The 15,450-nt window shown below is 47.6% G+C and overlaps 1 protein-coding gene across 1 annotated transcript; it reads left to right on the top strand.

The window, feature by feature from the left end:
• The first annotated feature begins 1,782 nt into the window (after positions 1 to 1,782).
• Positions 1,783 to 15,450, top strand: LOC143372435 (uncharacterized). The gene is made up of 30 exons (XM_076818579.1): positions 1,783 to 1,809; positions 1,960 to 2,033; positions 2,319 to 2,332; positions 2,402 to 2,484; positions 3,164 to 3,234; positions 3,336 to 3,391; positions 4,109 to 4,322; positions 4,754 to 5,161; positions 5,817 to 6,018; positions 6,108 to 6,293; positions 6,579 to 6,733; positions 7,010 to 7,111; positions 7,210 to 7,327; positions 8,640 to 8,772; positions 9,408 to 9,639; positions 9,707 to 9,916; positions 9,989 to 10,100; positions 10,171 to 10,346; positions 10,397 to 10,580; positions 10,848 to 10,974; positions 11,054 to 11,091; positions 11,542 to 11,694; positions 11,785 to 12,003; positions 12,235 to 12,546; positions 12,588 to 12,847; positions 12,925 to 13,187; positions 13,432 to 13,618; positions 13,862 to 14,053; positions 14,167 to 14,378; positions 14,949 to 15,450. The coding sequence occupies exons 1-30, from the start codon at positions 1,783 to 1,785 to the stop codon at positions 15,125 to 15,127; spliced, it is 4,899 nt and encodes a 1,632-aa protein (XP_076674694.1). The 3' UTR covers positions 15,128 to 15,450.

Consider the following 15,450-nt stretch of genomic DNA (forward strand, 5'->3'; position numbering starts at 1 on the left):
CACTGGCCATGAATTCGTGCCGCGGACAATCACGATAGTCGAATGGCTGATGTGACCTGAGCGCACAAATTGGGAGTGATCGATGGAACTTGGGTCCACGGTAGGCAAAGAGAGACCTACCTTGCACCGTCTCTTGTATAGGAGTTGAACGAGAAAACTGGTGACATTTAGATAAACTTTCCCTGCGAGAGAGTCTGCACGAGCATCTGCATAACTTGATTTAGAAACTCTGAAAGATTCAACTCGACGGAAGGGACAGAGGAAAATTAAAATAATCGAGAACGCTTCCCTTGATGTTCACAGAACAGAAGCGACAGCGCACGGTCAGATTACAAGAGCCTCGATTCGCATGGCGCACCGTTGACCGGAACAAACGACCGGTTTAATTTGATGTACCAGAAGCATGGCCGACACATTCGAGCCGAGCACCAGGCTCGTGCTGCCATCCCCTCGCTCTCCCTCATCCACCCCGGTTCCCCGGGGCTTTGTGTGTTTTGACGCGGGTGCTAACTGACCCCGTGGCTTTCAGGGAGCGCGGAGGTGGATCGGGTGAAGGAGGGCTGTGCTCAAGAGCAGAAGAGGGTGGCATTAGGTCGAGGTCACCAGGACACCGAAGCGATCGATGCAGCCCGCCAGGCACCACCACCCCTGCTTCAACCCTCCGGTTTCTCCCTCCGCCGACCCATCTTCAGCGACCTTCTCCCCCGTGGAACCCAAATACCGTCGCTATCTACGATTCTTGCCACCTCCCACTCCCCTGGCCACGTTCCTCGGGCTCATTATACCTCTATTTACGTCTCGCTGCGTTTAACTAAAAGCAGCCCGGAGAGGTTAAAAACTGGCGAGGTTCAACACGTGGATGTTCCACATTCAGGCCTCGATCAGCTGTTTCCCCCGGGGCGTCAACGCTTCTGGATCACGACGCGGACGCTACGAATCTGAACACGCGCCACCCCCTTCAGCCCGCTGAGTACGTGAAAGTTTGAGAAAGAATCGAATTTCTACCCCTCTGCGTGTTTAAATTCTCCATTCCTTCCCGACGACAATAGTATATAGACTGAGTTTATACGGAGACTCATAAACCTACCATGGTCGAATGCACGGTTTCTACCACTGTGGATAATATTTGGAAGAATTATCAGTGACAGAATACTCGGGTCTAGCGGTATTTACTGGGACTCGTGTATTCTGTAGGAATTCATAGGTAGCTGATTGAATTGTACGAAAGATAGAGCACTCAGGGCACTTGGCGCGCCTTTTGAAACTGGACGCATAATTTTGCATAAAATCGAGCGGCAGAGGTGCAATCCAGCTGCCGTTTGCGACCGTAATTTCAGCGAGACCGTAAAGGTGGAATTTACGAGGGAGAGAAGCTACGCTCTTAGGCGATAATGCTCCACTTTAAGAGCGATGCTTCCTTCTGCAACGCTAGATCTAATCAAGGAACCGAATGAATTCGCCACGTCCGATTACCCATCGATCTGACCGAGATCTAATTCGCTTTTAGCAGAGAGAACGTCGCCCGATCGCGCGCTCCGCGGCTGTGCTCGTCTGTCTGGTGTTTGGTTTCTATGAGCTTTCTGGAAACGCGCACGCCCCATTCCTTCTTTTTTTTTTGCCTTACAAATGTCCCGGTCGTTTTAAACGTCAAGCCACCCGTTTCTATATCGTATATTTTTAGCGGTTTTTAATCCACCTTACCCGTCGAAACTGAAACAGTGACGTTCTGCTATGACGCTGGTTCCGAGAGTGGCTTTTTGCTGACCGAATGCGACTCGTACCATGCAAAGAGGTTTAACGCGTTATGACGTGAGTACGTTTGGAAATCAGATCCGGGATGTTAGAAATAATAACTCTTAGCTTCGTATTTTTCACACTGATATTGATTCGACAAGTTTGGCATTGGTAAATGAAGATCGTGAATTCTGTTTGGTTTAGATAGTTTAATCGTATTTCCAGGAGGAATCTTTAACGCCAGCATCCACTGACGACGAGTCTTGTCCATCCTCGGACCTCGATCTGTTAAATCCAAGGTATTTATCTTCTGCTAACTGCCTCGTGACTTATTCTAATAGAAATAGTAGACTTTGCTGGCACGCTCAGCGAACATTTGATTAATTGATTATTGTTGCCAGAGTTACGAGATCCTATCCGAAAGCACGGTATCAGTTTCGTGCTTCGAAGGGTCGGGGGAATACTTTGCCCAATCTTCTGGCGCCTGCGAGAAATTTTCATCGTCGTCGCTGTTTCGCGAGTTGCGACCACGTCGATACAAAATTACGTAAGTGATGTAAGTGGTTTTTTTAAATACCTCGCAGCTTCCATGCGTTATGTACTTTATGAAAGAAGTAGGTACACCACTTTCGGAACCGGTTACACCTGATTTCGATATGGGTTTCAGTAACCGAAGAAGTAGGAAAAGAGAATACGGGTTCGTCGAGTCTTCAACATTTTCCAGGCTACAGTTGTCAGAAGAGATATGAGGTAACTCGAGAAATTCATTTGCAATTATATTCCCTCCCCGGACAGTCAGAATAGGCGTAAAGCAGTAAATCGTATAAAATTGTAGTTTTTTAAGCGTATAGAGATGTAGAAATGAAAATTGTGAGAAGCTTACAACGCCAAAGACAGGAAATGCCAGATTTAATTTTTCGCAAAAAACAGTATACCCTGACAGTAACGATGTGAAGCTCAATAGCTATGTAACTCTGTGTAGAAGCTTCAATATACGTCATTGTTTTGTTTGTGCAACATAAATATCAGTAATCCAGGAAATGCTTCGACCAACGATGTCCGTCAAAAGCTTTCAGCTTTGCCTCTGAGCTTCAAACGGCATTTTGCAACAAAAATCTTTGAAACAGTAGTCGTTAACGAACGGAATAATACCTTAAAACGAAAACTGAGTGTAACAACCAAACCGAAAGCAATGGATTGCAAGAAGAAGAAACTTTTTTTAAGTTGGATATCGATTATTTTGGTATTGATCGAAGAAATGAATGCTTCGGATTAAAAGATATCAGAAGATACAAATTTAATTGCCAAAAAAAAACCTAACATAATAATTGCATACTAATTGAAAACAATGAATTATCCATTTCTCCTTTCAAACTTGAGTAAATCACTTATTTCATCCATCTTCTGCCTTCTAATCCCTCAGCCCCAGGTAACTTTCGCCACAGAGAAGTCTTCGAGCGGTGGCGAGGATCTTAACAGCAAATCCCTAGCGAAACTTTGGTAATTATCCGAAAAGTTCACCAGGTCACGTGCACGCCCTTAAATCGTGCATACCTCTAACTCGTATCGTTATTACGACACCTAATGCACTCCCTTGACAGGAGGGGAAAAAGCACACCGCGAATAGTCCGTGCGATTCGTCGGAATAGCAGAAAGTGTAAGCTATCGCCCATAAATAACCTTTAATCCGGGTCCTCGGGTTTTGGGGGCGACTGTGAAATCGCGGGCCAACTGGCGATATAAAAATCCTTTACAATAAATTCCCTGCGAAATGCAAAATTAATACGAAAATATTGCTTAGCTGACACCCCCTTGAAATACTCTGCAATACAGTGTCATGATCGACAATTTTAAGTATATAGTAAAACCTCGGCAAAATTGCCTCCCTTCTACTGAGCCTACAGCCCGGAACACGCGTAGCTGAGAAAGTCTGCATCGATTCACCGAAAGTAACCGCATTAGCAAGTCCCTCTACGGTGATCAATCAAATTTCCCCCAAGCATTCTAAATATCGACCCGCCCCCCCCCCTCCTCCCCTTCGGCTCTCGAGTTTTCTTGCCCACGGACTTCGGCTCGCTTCCAAGCGTCTCAAGCGTGGTTTTCCCGTTCTTTATAGCGGTCCCATGATTCTGGTCATCCCCAAGGCCCGAAACCCCGTAAACTTGGTCACGTCTCTCGAGCCGCTGCCCCTGGCTCGATGTACTTATTCCTCTTCGCGCTGTTCCTCTTCGCCTACGTGTTCCTCGGCAAGGAGAGGCATAATTTGCGAGTGAACGGAAACAGGGCGGGCAGCTCGAGCAGCGGTCACCCCGCCGGGACACGGGCGGCCAACATCCTCGCGAAGACCAGCAATTTAATCCCAGGACGTTCATAGTTGAACCAGACGAGGATCGATCCGAATCGTCTGAACGACCACGGCCGCGGAACAGCAAGAGCAGCGTGGTCGTTCTGTATCACGAGAAATCGGCCACACCGCCCCCAGCAACATCCCCAGAACCGCCCCTCAGAGCCACTCAATCGGAGCGGGTGGTAGCGCGCGGAACTGGCCGTTTGCTGACAGAAACTGACCAACCCTTGCGTCACGAAAGGTAAAATAAAGATCTGCGAAGAGCTTGTTAGCGATCAGCCAATGCAGATCGAACGTATGTATTCGGTGAATATGAATGGCACGTGCAAGGTGTTCGTGTGCTCAATCGTTCTTGAGAAACTCCCTAACAACCACCCTGTTCGAACTCGAAACTAATTCCCTACGAATTCACAGCGTTGCTGGAGAAATCCAATATTTACAGATTGGAAAGTTCCTCCGCGGGAAACGCGAAAGGTGAAATGCATTTGACACCCTTTTCATCCCTTCGGCAATCCATATTCCCCGATCCAATTAAGTTTCCCGAAGTTACTGGGTATTCCAGGGAAGTTACAGTCGATTGAAAAAGCACGAAAGTTTCGTTCCGTATCAGAGGCCCGTGATCGAATTTACGAAGAGATCTCAGTCTCCCCCCTTTTCACCCCCTTCTCGCAGGGCGGATCTGGTGGGGGATACGGAGGGTCGCTCCCCTGTATATCCGATTGCCCGAAGGAAAGCTACTTTGAGACGACGTCGACGTTTATCGAAGCGGCAAGGGCCACTCAACGTGCACGTTTATCAGGAGAGCCGTGTACGGCAGGCGGCCTCCTTGTCCAAGGATCATCGCGTCGCTTCTAAAGAGGTGCAACCGGCGGAACGAGGATCCGATCCGACGAGATATTCGGCCAAGTCTGCGAAAAATTTGATTAGGTCGGCCGAGGGATCTGCTACTCGTCGAGAGGACGATTCGGATGATCGTGAAAGAGGCGAACGATCGAGCAAGCACTGGCAACTCCACAGCATCTTCAGGGAACGATGTCGTCCCTCTAATAATTCCATTTCGAAACTAATGGCTCGTTCCAGGTAAGAAGACCCGCGAAACTTAACGAATAACGAACAATCCAAATTAACATTTGTGAATTCTGAAGGTTAGATATCGATAATGGTGGATCACGATTCTCGATGATTCTCCAGCTTGATTTTTAGAAACCCCTTCGCGTAATATTTAGTTATGCCGCGATTATCACGTCACAGAGTTACTGACCATACCATTAGAGATGATCCCCGATTACAGTACTTGATAATCGTTAATTATAGCGCCCGATAGTCATCAACCGTGGCGTTTGATAGTTCCCGACGTTAGCATTAATTAATTATTGCCTACGGCGCTTAACGAGCCCTGAATATAGCGCTCAATAGCTCCCGACTATAACGCCCACCGGTTGTTAATTACACTCCGTATACTCGATATTTAGATTCGCCCACAAATTCGTCAATACAGATTCAAGCAAACTAACTCTGGACCCTACGATCTTATTACCTACCCAACACCTAGCTCTCCTAATTGCAATGCGAAACAATGAAACCCTGCACGTATAATCCGAATGACTGAACGCAGTTGTTCCTCGCGAACGCAGGCTTAACGCGTCAAGAATATAAAACCACAGGCTTAAATAAAAGAGTGCAAGAGAAACGCGCGTTGCTAGAGAAATTACGATACTGGAAATGTGCTCCGCAGTCCTGGAAGAGACGGTGACTCCAAGCAACGAAGAAGCGAAGTCTGCCCGAATCTGGCCTATCTGATGCAGCAGGTGCATTCGCGGCCAAGGGAACGAGGAGACGACCGTGCATTTATCAGCGTGAACAACGGAGACGACGCTAGGAGAGTATTCCCGTTCCAGGCGACCCCGAGCGGTAATCTGAAGATCGTGCCGAATCAGGTAGATGTTCGGGTCGGATTCTCTGGGCCGACACGGTTCATCGAATCTTGGGGAATGTTGGCCTCAGGGCAGACGCGTAGTGATTCTAGGTGGTGTTCGAATCCAAGAAGGTCAGCGTGCTGGTCGCCGATCCGCGGCACACGAAGGTTAACGTCAAGGCCGAGCTCAACAGACCCGGAAACGAGCCCGGTGGACGCGCTTCCGACTCGTCCACGCGACCCAGGCTGATCGATCTTCCAGCAGGCTTCTCGTCCTCGGCGGTCAATCAATTGCAGGTAACGCCGGTGTCACGGCTGTCATTCACTTTCGTAATGCCCCTTGATTGACTGCTATACCGAGGCTTTTTCATCGCACCGTTTCGGGGTGTTGGAATGCCAGCAGAGAAAACGAGGCATTCGTGGTCCTTTTTCGAGAGAATCCAAGGGACAGTGCTGTCCGGTATCTTCTTTGACATAGAGCGCATTATTGTCGATTGCTGGTGTTATCTTGGCCTTTACGGGGATAACCAATTATGGTTTCATCCGCGGACGGCTTAGAAACGATTGAATATTTGCACGCAGGCTCGGAGAAGCCGGCCAAACAACGAGGACGAGCATAAACCCGCGATGCACCCGTTCAAAGCGAAGCTTCAGCAGATGGAGATGGGGCAGAAACAGCAAGCAACACCTTCAACGTCTTACCAAATGCCCCTGCTGCAGGAGGTGCCACTTTCCGCGTGAGTTTCACTCATCTGTTAAGTTGGGACAGAGTCGTCTCCTGGCCGCGACTACTTACGGCACAGGACATGACAGAAACCAGGTCGATGGAATTTTATAGGAGGATCGTTGCGATGCCATTCGCGATCGCGAAACGATTCGCCGTAAGATTGCATTCACCTATATTCCTTGTTCGTCGTAAAAAATGAGGCACGTCGAGCCAGAGAAACGGCACGAGCGCAGTGATTTCCAGCGATGTTTCCCAATAACGTTTGATCGCCGTGATTTCGCCGCAGACTTGGATTTACGAGCGAGCAACCGATCGATTGGGATAACATAATACTCCCGGAGAAGACCGACCTGTATCAGGAGCTGGCCAGGCGTATCACAAATTACAAGTAAGCTTATAGCTGTGTACGATCGATCAGGCGAAAGTTAAGGGGGGGGGGGGCGAACGACAGACCAGCCAGCTAAATTTCACGATCGATCTCTCGAGGAACGCTGATTGTATCGTGCGAATCGATCAGGACGAGTTCCATTGCCACCTGCTGGTGCTGCAGAGCTACAGCGCCTTTTTCGACGAGAAGAATTGCAAGGAAATCGACTTGACTGGGGTGAGTTATTGGAGGCACGAGGACGTTAGAAACACTGTGTCTATCTGTTTGAACATTCAATTTTCCAAAACGATATTGCCCTCGTACAATTACCGTGAGTTCTGTAAAGCAACTGCAAGGAATCGTTCAACCCCCTTGATCTCTGACTCTGACCTCCTGAACCTGTAGTTGCACGCGCGTATCCGGCAACCCTGAGCAATTTATTATACAGAAACGCTGCTCTCGTCCTTTAGAGTTTCGCGGGGAAACTATTGCGGTGTTAGGTGTCATCGGTATACGGAACGTACAGTCCACCGAATCCCAAATGGAATCCCCCTTTGTTCGCACGACCCGATTTTCCGCCCCTCGATCTCCCTCCCCCCGGACGTGTATCTATCGCCATCTACGTTTGATCGTCTGTCGCCGACGTCCATCCATAGGGCTCTCCACTTCTCGCCCGCTTATTCCTAGGCGTTCTTCCGCTCCACTTTTCTTTTTCTCCCCGAGCCATTTGTCTGATAGAGTGGGTGGCGATTCGATCAGATCCCTGGCCAGCGAGCATTGTGTTCGATCCAGGATCAAATTCCTTGACCCTTCGTGTCACTGCCACCGTGGCTGTCGACTTGTCCATGTGGGAGTCGATGATTTTCGCGGCGTTCGAGTGGCGGGAGGTTTTGGGGAACACAGCACTGGTGATGGAAACTGGGAGATATGGCGAGACGTTACAGAGAAGGCACCTTCCTGGACATCGGATGTTTCAATATTCGTAACTTTCGAATAGAGTAACGAAGGTCGAATGAATGCACGTGTCTAGGAACTGGACAGTATAGTTGGAGCGGAGAGGGGAATTGAATATGTTCTCTGGATATTGAAGTTAGCAAATCGCCGAGTAGACATCACCGAGGGGTTGCAAGCGACCCCAATCCCTTGTGTCAGCATCCTGGTTCTTCTGTCTCCCCTATTCCCTCTAATAGTGACTCCGTGGGCTCGAAGCCAAGCGACCTTGAACTCCTTTTCGCCTTCCCTTGCCACGACTATATATGACTCTCTTTTTACTTAAGGGTGAATAGCGGCTCTCGAATAATGCGCCGCCCGTCGCCCTTTAAAGATTGAGAGGGGCTACGTCACTTTTACCGTCTATTCTTATCCTCCGTTCGACAATGCTCTTCTGCACACCCGCGTGTCAAGGGAACGAGTAATTAAAACTGACGCTTCGAAAGCAGTATTCGACTATCCGGGGACGTCTTAGCTGATACTTTTAGCCAAAGATCAATGTTTAACGAGATTCGCGATTTGAAGTAACGCTTTGCGATAACTATAATTTGGGAATTAGAGCGACGTGAACTCGAGGGCGTTCTCCATCATCTACGACTGGATGATCAGCTCGCAGAACGAGAGCTGTCGTCTTTTACAGAGGGACAACATCCTAGAAGTATTCACGGCTGCTCAATACCTTGGAATTAAAGGTAAGCAATGAAAGTGTGTATATATATATGCCCCAAATTACTATTACTATTACGCAGAACGATGTACTGCATCAATTTTCTATGACAAAGAATTAAATAAATTGTCAGTAAATTAACAGTACAATGTGACATTATAGAGCCTCCAAATCCATGTTGCTGTTTGTCTGTTTATCTGTAAGGGATTTACGAACAATGATCCTATTTGCAGCGCGCCTCCACCACAGTTTCCCATTTCCATCAATCTTATAAAACGCCGTTGCCTCGCATAATGTATAGCCAATGCTTTCTAGCATACTTTAAAAGTTCAATCCCACGGCTAGGGAAAGAATGAAAAGTTCCTCGGGGGCGATAGGCTTCCGGTAAAGTTTCGATGGCACCGCGTTCGAGTTTCATCGAATACGTCACTGTCCAACTCGAAACATCGATAAACCGCATGAGATTCGAAGGAAATAAGAGGTGTATCGTATCTTGGCGCGGGAAACTAGGAAATTTAGATTCCTCCTCGTGAAACCGTGCAACGTTATCAAAGTTCACGTCTGGGGGAAGTGAAGCATGAGTGCAACGGAATGAAACTAGTACTGTACTTTGGAGTCATTTGGAACATAAAATCTTCACCTTCTCTCGATACCCATTAGAGTTAGAAGAACAGTGCTGGGCTTTCATAGACAACGACGAGTTGTTCACAGAAGACACTGCGTTCCTACTGTACATAGAGGCGAGGAAGATGAGGAACACTGCTGTCATGGAGCTGATGGTGCCAAGAATCATGAAATTCTTCCTGATGCTGGTCAGCACCAAAGACTTCCTGGAGTTGTCCGTCGACGAGCTGTGTCTTTTGCTAAAGTCCAACTACATATGCGTAAACAGGTACCCCGTTGGCTTCGTCAGTTTAAAGTCTACTGTACCCCTGTTCACTTCTTAAACTCTCTATTAGCGAAATGGAAGTGTTAATGTCTGCCGTTCGGTGGCTGATGCACGACTGGGAAACCAGAAAGCAGCGTATGCTAGAGGTGCTCAAGTGCGTCAGATTCGGGCTGATCGCGCCATGGCAATTGGTGGATGTGAAGAGGAACCCAGAGAATCCTGAATTCATGGAACTGATGTCCTTTCACGAGGTGCAGAAGATGGTCGACGATGGTTTAGCGTGAGCGTTGCTTTGAATATAGATTCCTTGAGAAAATGGAGCAACCGATCGTTAAATCGCGACTTCCTTCAGGTTTGTCATTATCAAATACTGGTACGGTAATCAGACCGAAGATTACTATCACTGGATCGACTTACTAGGGCTCTCAGAGCCAACCAATCGAAACTGGGCTGGAGAAGACAAGGTAACTTCGAATCTTATCTACAATTTACACCGTACCTACACTCAATCCGAATGGTGTTTGCCTGTTCAAGAACTACGTGACGTATCGAGAATTCCTGCTGTACCTCGAGGAGTACCAAAGGACGAAATATTCAGAGCTGAAGGCTGGAAAGACTCGCGCGAAACCCACCCCGCCTGATTCACCCCCCAACGATTACTCGTTCGTTCCTCCTAGGATGCCCAATAATTATGCCCAGAGCGCGGGTACGTCTGGACCTCGATCCAGAATTACGATCACGTAAAACCACCCGGCTCCAGGTGTAATTTAACCAAAATGAATCCACCAGGTGACACTGGCGCAGTGCAGAATGATGCAGCGACGCACTCGAGGCGCCCGAATGTTCCACCCCCGAATTATATGTCGATGGAGATGCCAGAGGGCATGGCGATGCCCCCGAAATTTATGAACGAGTACCTGAGCAATCTGGAAAGAAGCAAAGGGGTGAGTAACCCCGGGGCGAGCTCGAATCGAAGAGCCACGCAAAAACCGCAAAATGGACGGACACATTGATCGACGCTCACACGAACGCAGAATCGCCACACCGATATTTCTGGCGTTTTCTACTTTTTCTTCTTTTTATTTAGAATTTCCACCGACGAACCAATCGCTTTCTTTTTCTCTCTTCCATTTAGAAATACGAATTTAGTCATTGTATGTAGTACGTAGATCGTATGTCGCATGTACGCATTAAACCTCGGATCGTATCAGAAAATATTCGTGCACACGTGTATGCTCATTTCGAAGACAGTTGCTATCTTAAAGCGATTCAGGGAAGCGTGTATGCAAAGCGTAAATCGACGGACGAGGATGGAAATAACGGCGGATATTACGTGCGGTGAGTCGTTGCGAGATGAAATTTCGTGACGGAAAAGGCTGGCCAGATTTTCCCGTTTCAGAAGTTTCCTTGCTTTCAGGGACTATTATCGCGGTTATCGTCAGAGAGAATCTCGAGGTAAGCCGCGTGCTTGTAAGTGGAAATAATAAATTTCGCCCAAGAAATGTCACGGAGCTGTAGTCAAAGGTCAGAGTTTATGCAGCTCGAAATCCGTGCTTAATGAAACCCGGGAAGCCGTGGCGAGCGCTATTATGCACCGCGCAATTCATTGAAATTGCACTTACACAGCGTATAAGCTCTTACCTTGAGATTACACTGACCCTCTAACAATACACTTTCTGTGCAAATTCCATCAAACACTCGTAATTGTCTTCCACCCCCTTTTCCGTTTTCCGCTCGCGCAAGAATTACGAATTCAAAGAATTCGGTGATCCTTCGAGTCCACCACAGATAGCCTCCTATATTCAATTCAATTCATAACACAAAATGCGAGCTTTTCCCCACCTATGCGTTTTTTAATCCCGATTGGCAAACGTGAGGTACAATAAAAATCATTGTGTCGCGCAGAACGATCGATCAACGACCAACGGGACACCTGTAAACGCAGTCACCTTTGATGCCAGGTTTACTGGGGGTGGAGAGTCGCCTAAAACCTCCTACAAATCATCGACCATCGAGAAACACCAGCCAGAACGCTGCCAGCGTGGTGTGAATTTGCCGGTAATGCGACTCGTCGAGAGCTGAAAAAGATTTCGTCCTCGGAAAGGGAGACTTTCGTCTCCGTAGCTCGCGAGCGTTCTCGTTTTCCAGGACGCGGGGAAATTAGATTACGAGAGTCAGCAGGAGAAGAACGCGGCGGATGTTTGCCGATGCCGGCAGTCGAATCTGATATTTTCCGCGAAGAAGCAACGCGCGAGATGTACGAGAGAGCGGGAAGAGCGAACAGACTCCGGCAAATCCGAGGAGGAGGCGGCCACCACCATTCAGGCCGTCTACAGAGGATACAAGGCTCGAAGAAGATTTCACGAAGTTAGTGGATGCGCCGTGAAACTATCGATTTTCATACGATCTCGGTGTCGCGGTGAAAATAATTCTCTTCTTACTCTGTATCGTGCATTAAAAGCTGCGTTAAATTACCGCAGACGTGTGTTTGTCGCGACACTGAGCGAATTGGCAAAATTAAAAAGGGAAAGGTGTTTCAAGGCACTTATGGTAAAGAGACAGAGCTTGTTCCGTACACGTGGCTTTTCCAAACGGCAGATAAGGAAGTCAACATCGGGGGAGAAACGGAATATGAAGAAGGTGGCGGAACTTTTGGCCATTCCGATGGGGGAATCGGTTCGCAAGCCCCCGCTGGAACCTATCAGAATTGCAAACAGTTCAGCAAACCAAATCAGGCAGGAAAAGGAGGAAACCTGGCCGCTGAGTCCGAGGAGAAAGAGCAGGGAGCAGCCGGGCCCGCGAAATCAGAATCCACGATGCACCGAGGATCAATTGGACCGAGCGCAAACACCCGTCAGCATTTACCGCGCTTTAATCTTTAATCGAATTGCAGATTCTCATAAGTCGTGCGTCTGAAATTTTAGTTTAACCGACCGCGCCCCGCGACAGAAGACCAGAGAGCGCAAAGGAATTTGCAAAATCAGCCGGATCCGCGAGACGTGTTACACCCTATCAGGACCATGTTTGTCTCGAATTACAACGAGAGGACTAGTTCCCCGTCAGAGAACACAGACACTGATGATACTTTCTCGCCGAGGCTGAACCAGAAATGGACCAAAGAAACGAATTATCCGGACGTGGATAATGTACAGCGAGTGAAATCAGACGCCAAGAGTGTCCAGATTCGAGCATCGGGTGACAAACGACCACTGTGAGTGCCACGACCCTCAATAATTTCAAAGAATTTCCAGGAGACTGAATGGCGTAATTGGAATGATTCATTGACAGACCACAGAGGATCAGCAGCAGTATGTTGGATTCGAACATTAACGGCTACTTTTTTGACAACTCGCTGTTCTTCCCCGATCGAGAGGCGGTCCTGGTATTCGGCGGCGTGGATCCTCACGAAGAGTACGGTCGCGCCGGGAACACGGGCAAGGATATGTACAGGTTTAAGCCTGACGAGAACATTTGGGAATTTGTGGGAGAAATTCCGCAAGCGCGACATCACCACTCCATCGCTTACCTGAGAGGCCGTATTTACGTAGTGGGTGAGTCGAGCAATGGTGGAGCGAGCATTGAGTCGCATTTTTTTATATCAATATCGAATGAACGGTACACACGAGGTATGCACGAGGTCCATATTTCATCAGCGTTACACTCGACGCGAGGCTCGCGAAGAATAAACTTCATTAGGCCTCTCCTTCATACCGGCGTGAAAGAAGACTCGTTGCACAGAAAGATATGTATCTCCCGCGGAGATTTTAAATTCTAAAGGGAAAAAACTATTGCCAGGGGGAGCCGATCCGGTGGAAGACAAACTCCACAGGAAGAGCACCGCGGTTGGAAGCGTTTGGAGCTACGACCCGACTACCAGGACTTGGTTCAATGAACCTAGCATGCTGACAGCCAGAAAGGACTTCGGATTGGTGGTCAGTCACGGGAAAATGTACGCTATGGGAGGGCAAGACAGGAACGGGATGTGAGTTGTTAAAGAGAGCGTAATTGCGCTGCTGCCAGCGTTTCCCTTCATTTTCCCCGCTATTTATTTCCACGCTGACCGCGGCTAATTACAGCCGCTTTTCGTTTTGTGATTGTCATCGCCACCGTCATGGTTCAAAATTTAATTACCGCTTCGAGGCCGATAAGAAAGCTACCGCGAGAGGGTGAGGCTTTATAGCACTCGGTGGCACGAAAACGGACAAGCCCGTCCCCTCTGTTGCAGAGCTTTGAAGACGACAGAAGCTTTCGATCCATCCGAATGCACGTGGAGAGAGATGCAGCCGATGCAGACTGCAAGGGTGGGACCCGCCAGCGTGAAATATCGGGATCTTATCTGGGTCGCTGGCGGGATGACAAAATCGAAAAAGGAGCTATTCTCGAGGGACGTCGAGTGCTACGACCCGATCAAAAATTTGTTAGCTCGATTCTGTCGCGTCCCTTACGATCCGTCGCATTATCTAGATTATATGCCTGATTTGTCGCGTACGGCCGTTATCGATGCGACGGCTATTATCGATGCGCTTTCAGATGGCTAAAAGCGGTATCTTTGAGGTCACCGAGGTGCTTCGCCTCCTTTTACGTCGTATCCGACTGCCTCTACGTGATCGGGGGAGCATCGACCACGGAAAACGGCACTCAAAGCACCAACAGCATCGACATCTGGGATGGGAACGAATCCGTTTGGAAGGAACAAGCGAACATGTCGATCGCGAGGCACGGACACTCTACCGGCTCGATAGGTCGGTTTTTTCTGTTAAAAAAAAAGATACCCAGAAACGCGGACGATTTTCCTAACTTGTTCTCGTCAAAACCACCATTTGGCCAGAGAGAAATAATTCCTGAGTACAGTAGATATTTCATTATACGGTGAAACGCTCTCTCTATTCCTGAGATGCCCTCTTACGGGAACGGGGCGTGTACCTTCAGAATATCACAACGCCTTTTGATCATAAAAATCTACCATGAAAAGCTTACGACTACTGGCATAAAGAGTATTTTTATTGAGAATCTTGCAAGTATTTATAGCGTTGGAGAAAAGTTTTATGTTAGACTGTCTGAGGCACGACGGAAGTGTATTACTGCAAATTAAGTTCAACGGGTAAACGAGTATGGGACTCGTGGAGTTTTTAGAAGAATGCATCGGCACAATATTTGTCTACCTCGGCTGGTGACGTTTGTGTTATTTTAATTGAATGATGGATGTTCTACTGTACTCGAAATATGCCAACGATGATATTACTCTAAATGCACGCGGTGATCTTTGTATGAAAACATGAAACAGAAGATTCATTAGTAACATTTTCTTTCAGGTGACCAATTGTTGATAATAGGGGGAGTAACCACTGTGTTCATGAAAACATTGAACAGCGTCGAATGTTACTGCTGCGACATAGGGAAATGGATGAAGGGCGTTTCTGCACTGCCACATCCGGTTTCCGGTCACGGGACCGTGTCTTTACCGCCAGCGAATCTTTTGATAGATCGCTGATAATATCGAAATAAAAGAATCCTTATTAGAAACCCGTTTAATGGGCAATGCATTAAACATTTTCTTACACGCTACCGTTTCTATTCCAGGATTGTCTAATTATATCATTTTGATGTTTATATGGATTTTACCCAATTTTATACGGATTTTTTGCCTGACAGCTCAGTACAAATAAAATGTCATAGATGTTGTTCATTTTTCATCTAAATGAAAATCAGCGAAGAAGCAGACAAGAATCAAGAAGAAAAATAAGATCAAGCAAGTCCCTAAATAATTCCAGCAAGAATCATTAATAAAAATGAAACGATAACCCATTCACAGTC

This window comes from Andrena cerasifolii, chromosome 8, assembly GCF_050908995.1.
Source record: "Andrena cerasifolii isolate SP2316 chromosome 8, iyAndCera1_principal, whole genome shotgun sequence".
In the NCBI taxonomy this organism is placed as follows: domain Eukaryota; kingdom Metazoa; phylum Arthropoda; class Insecta; order Hymenoptera; family Andrenidae; genus Andrena; species Andrena cerasifolii.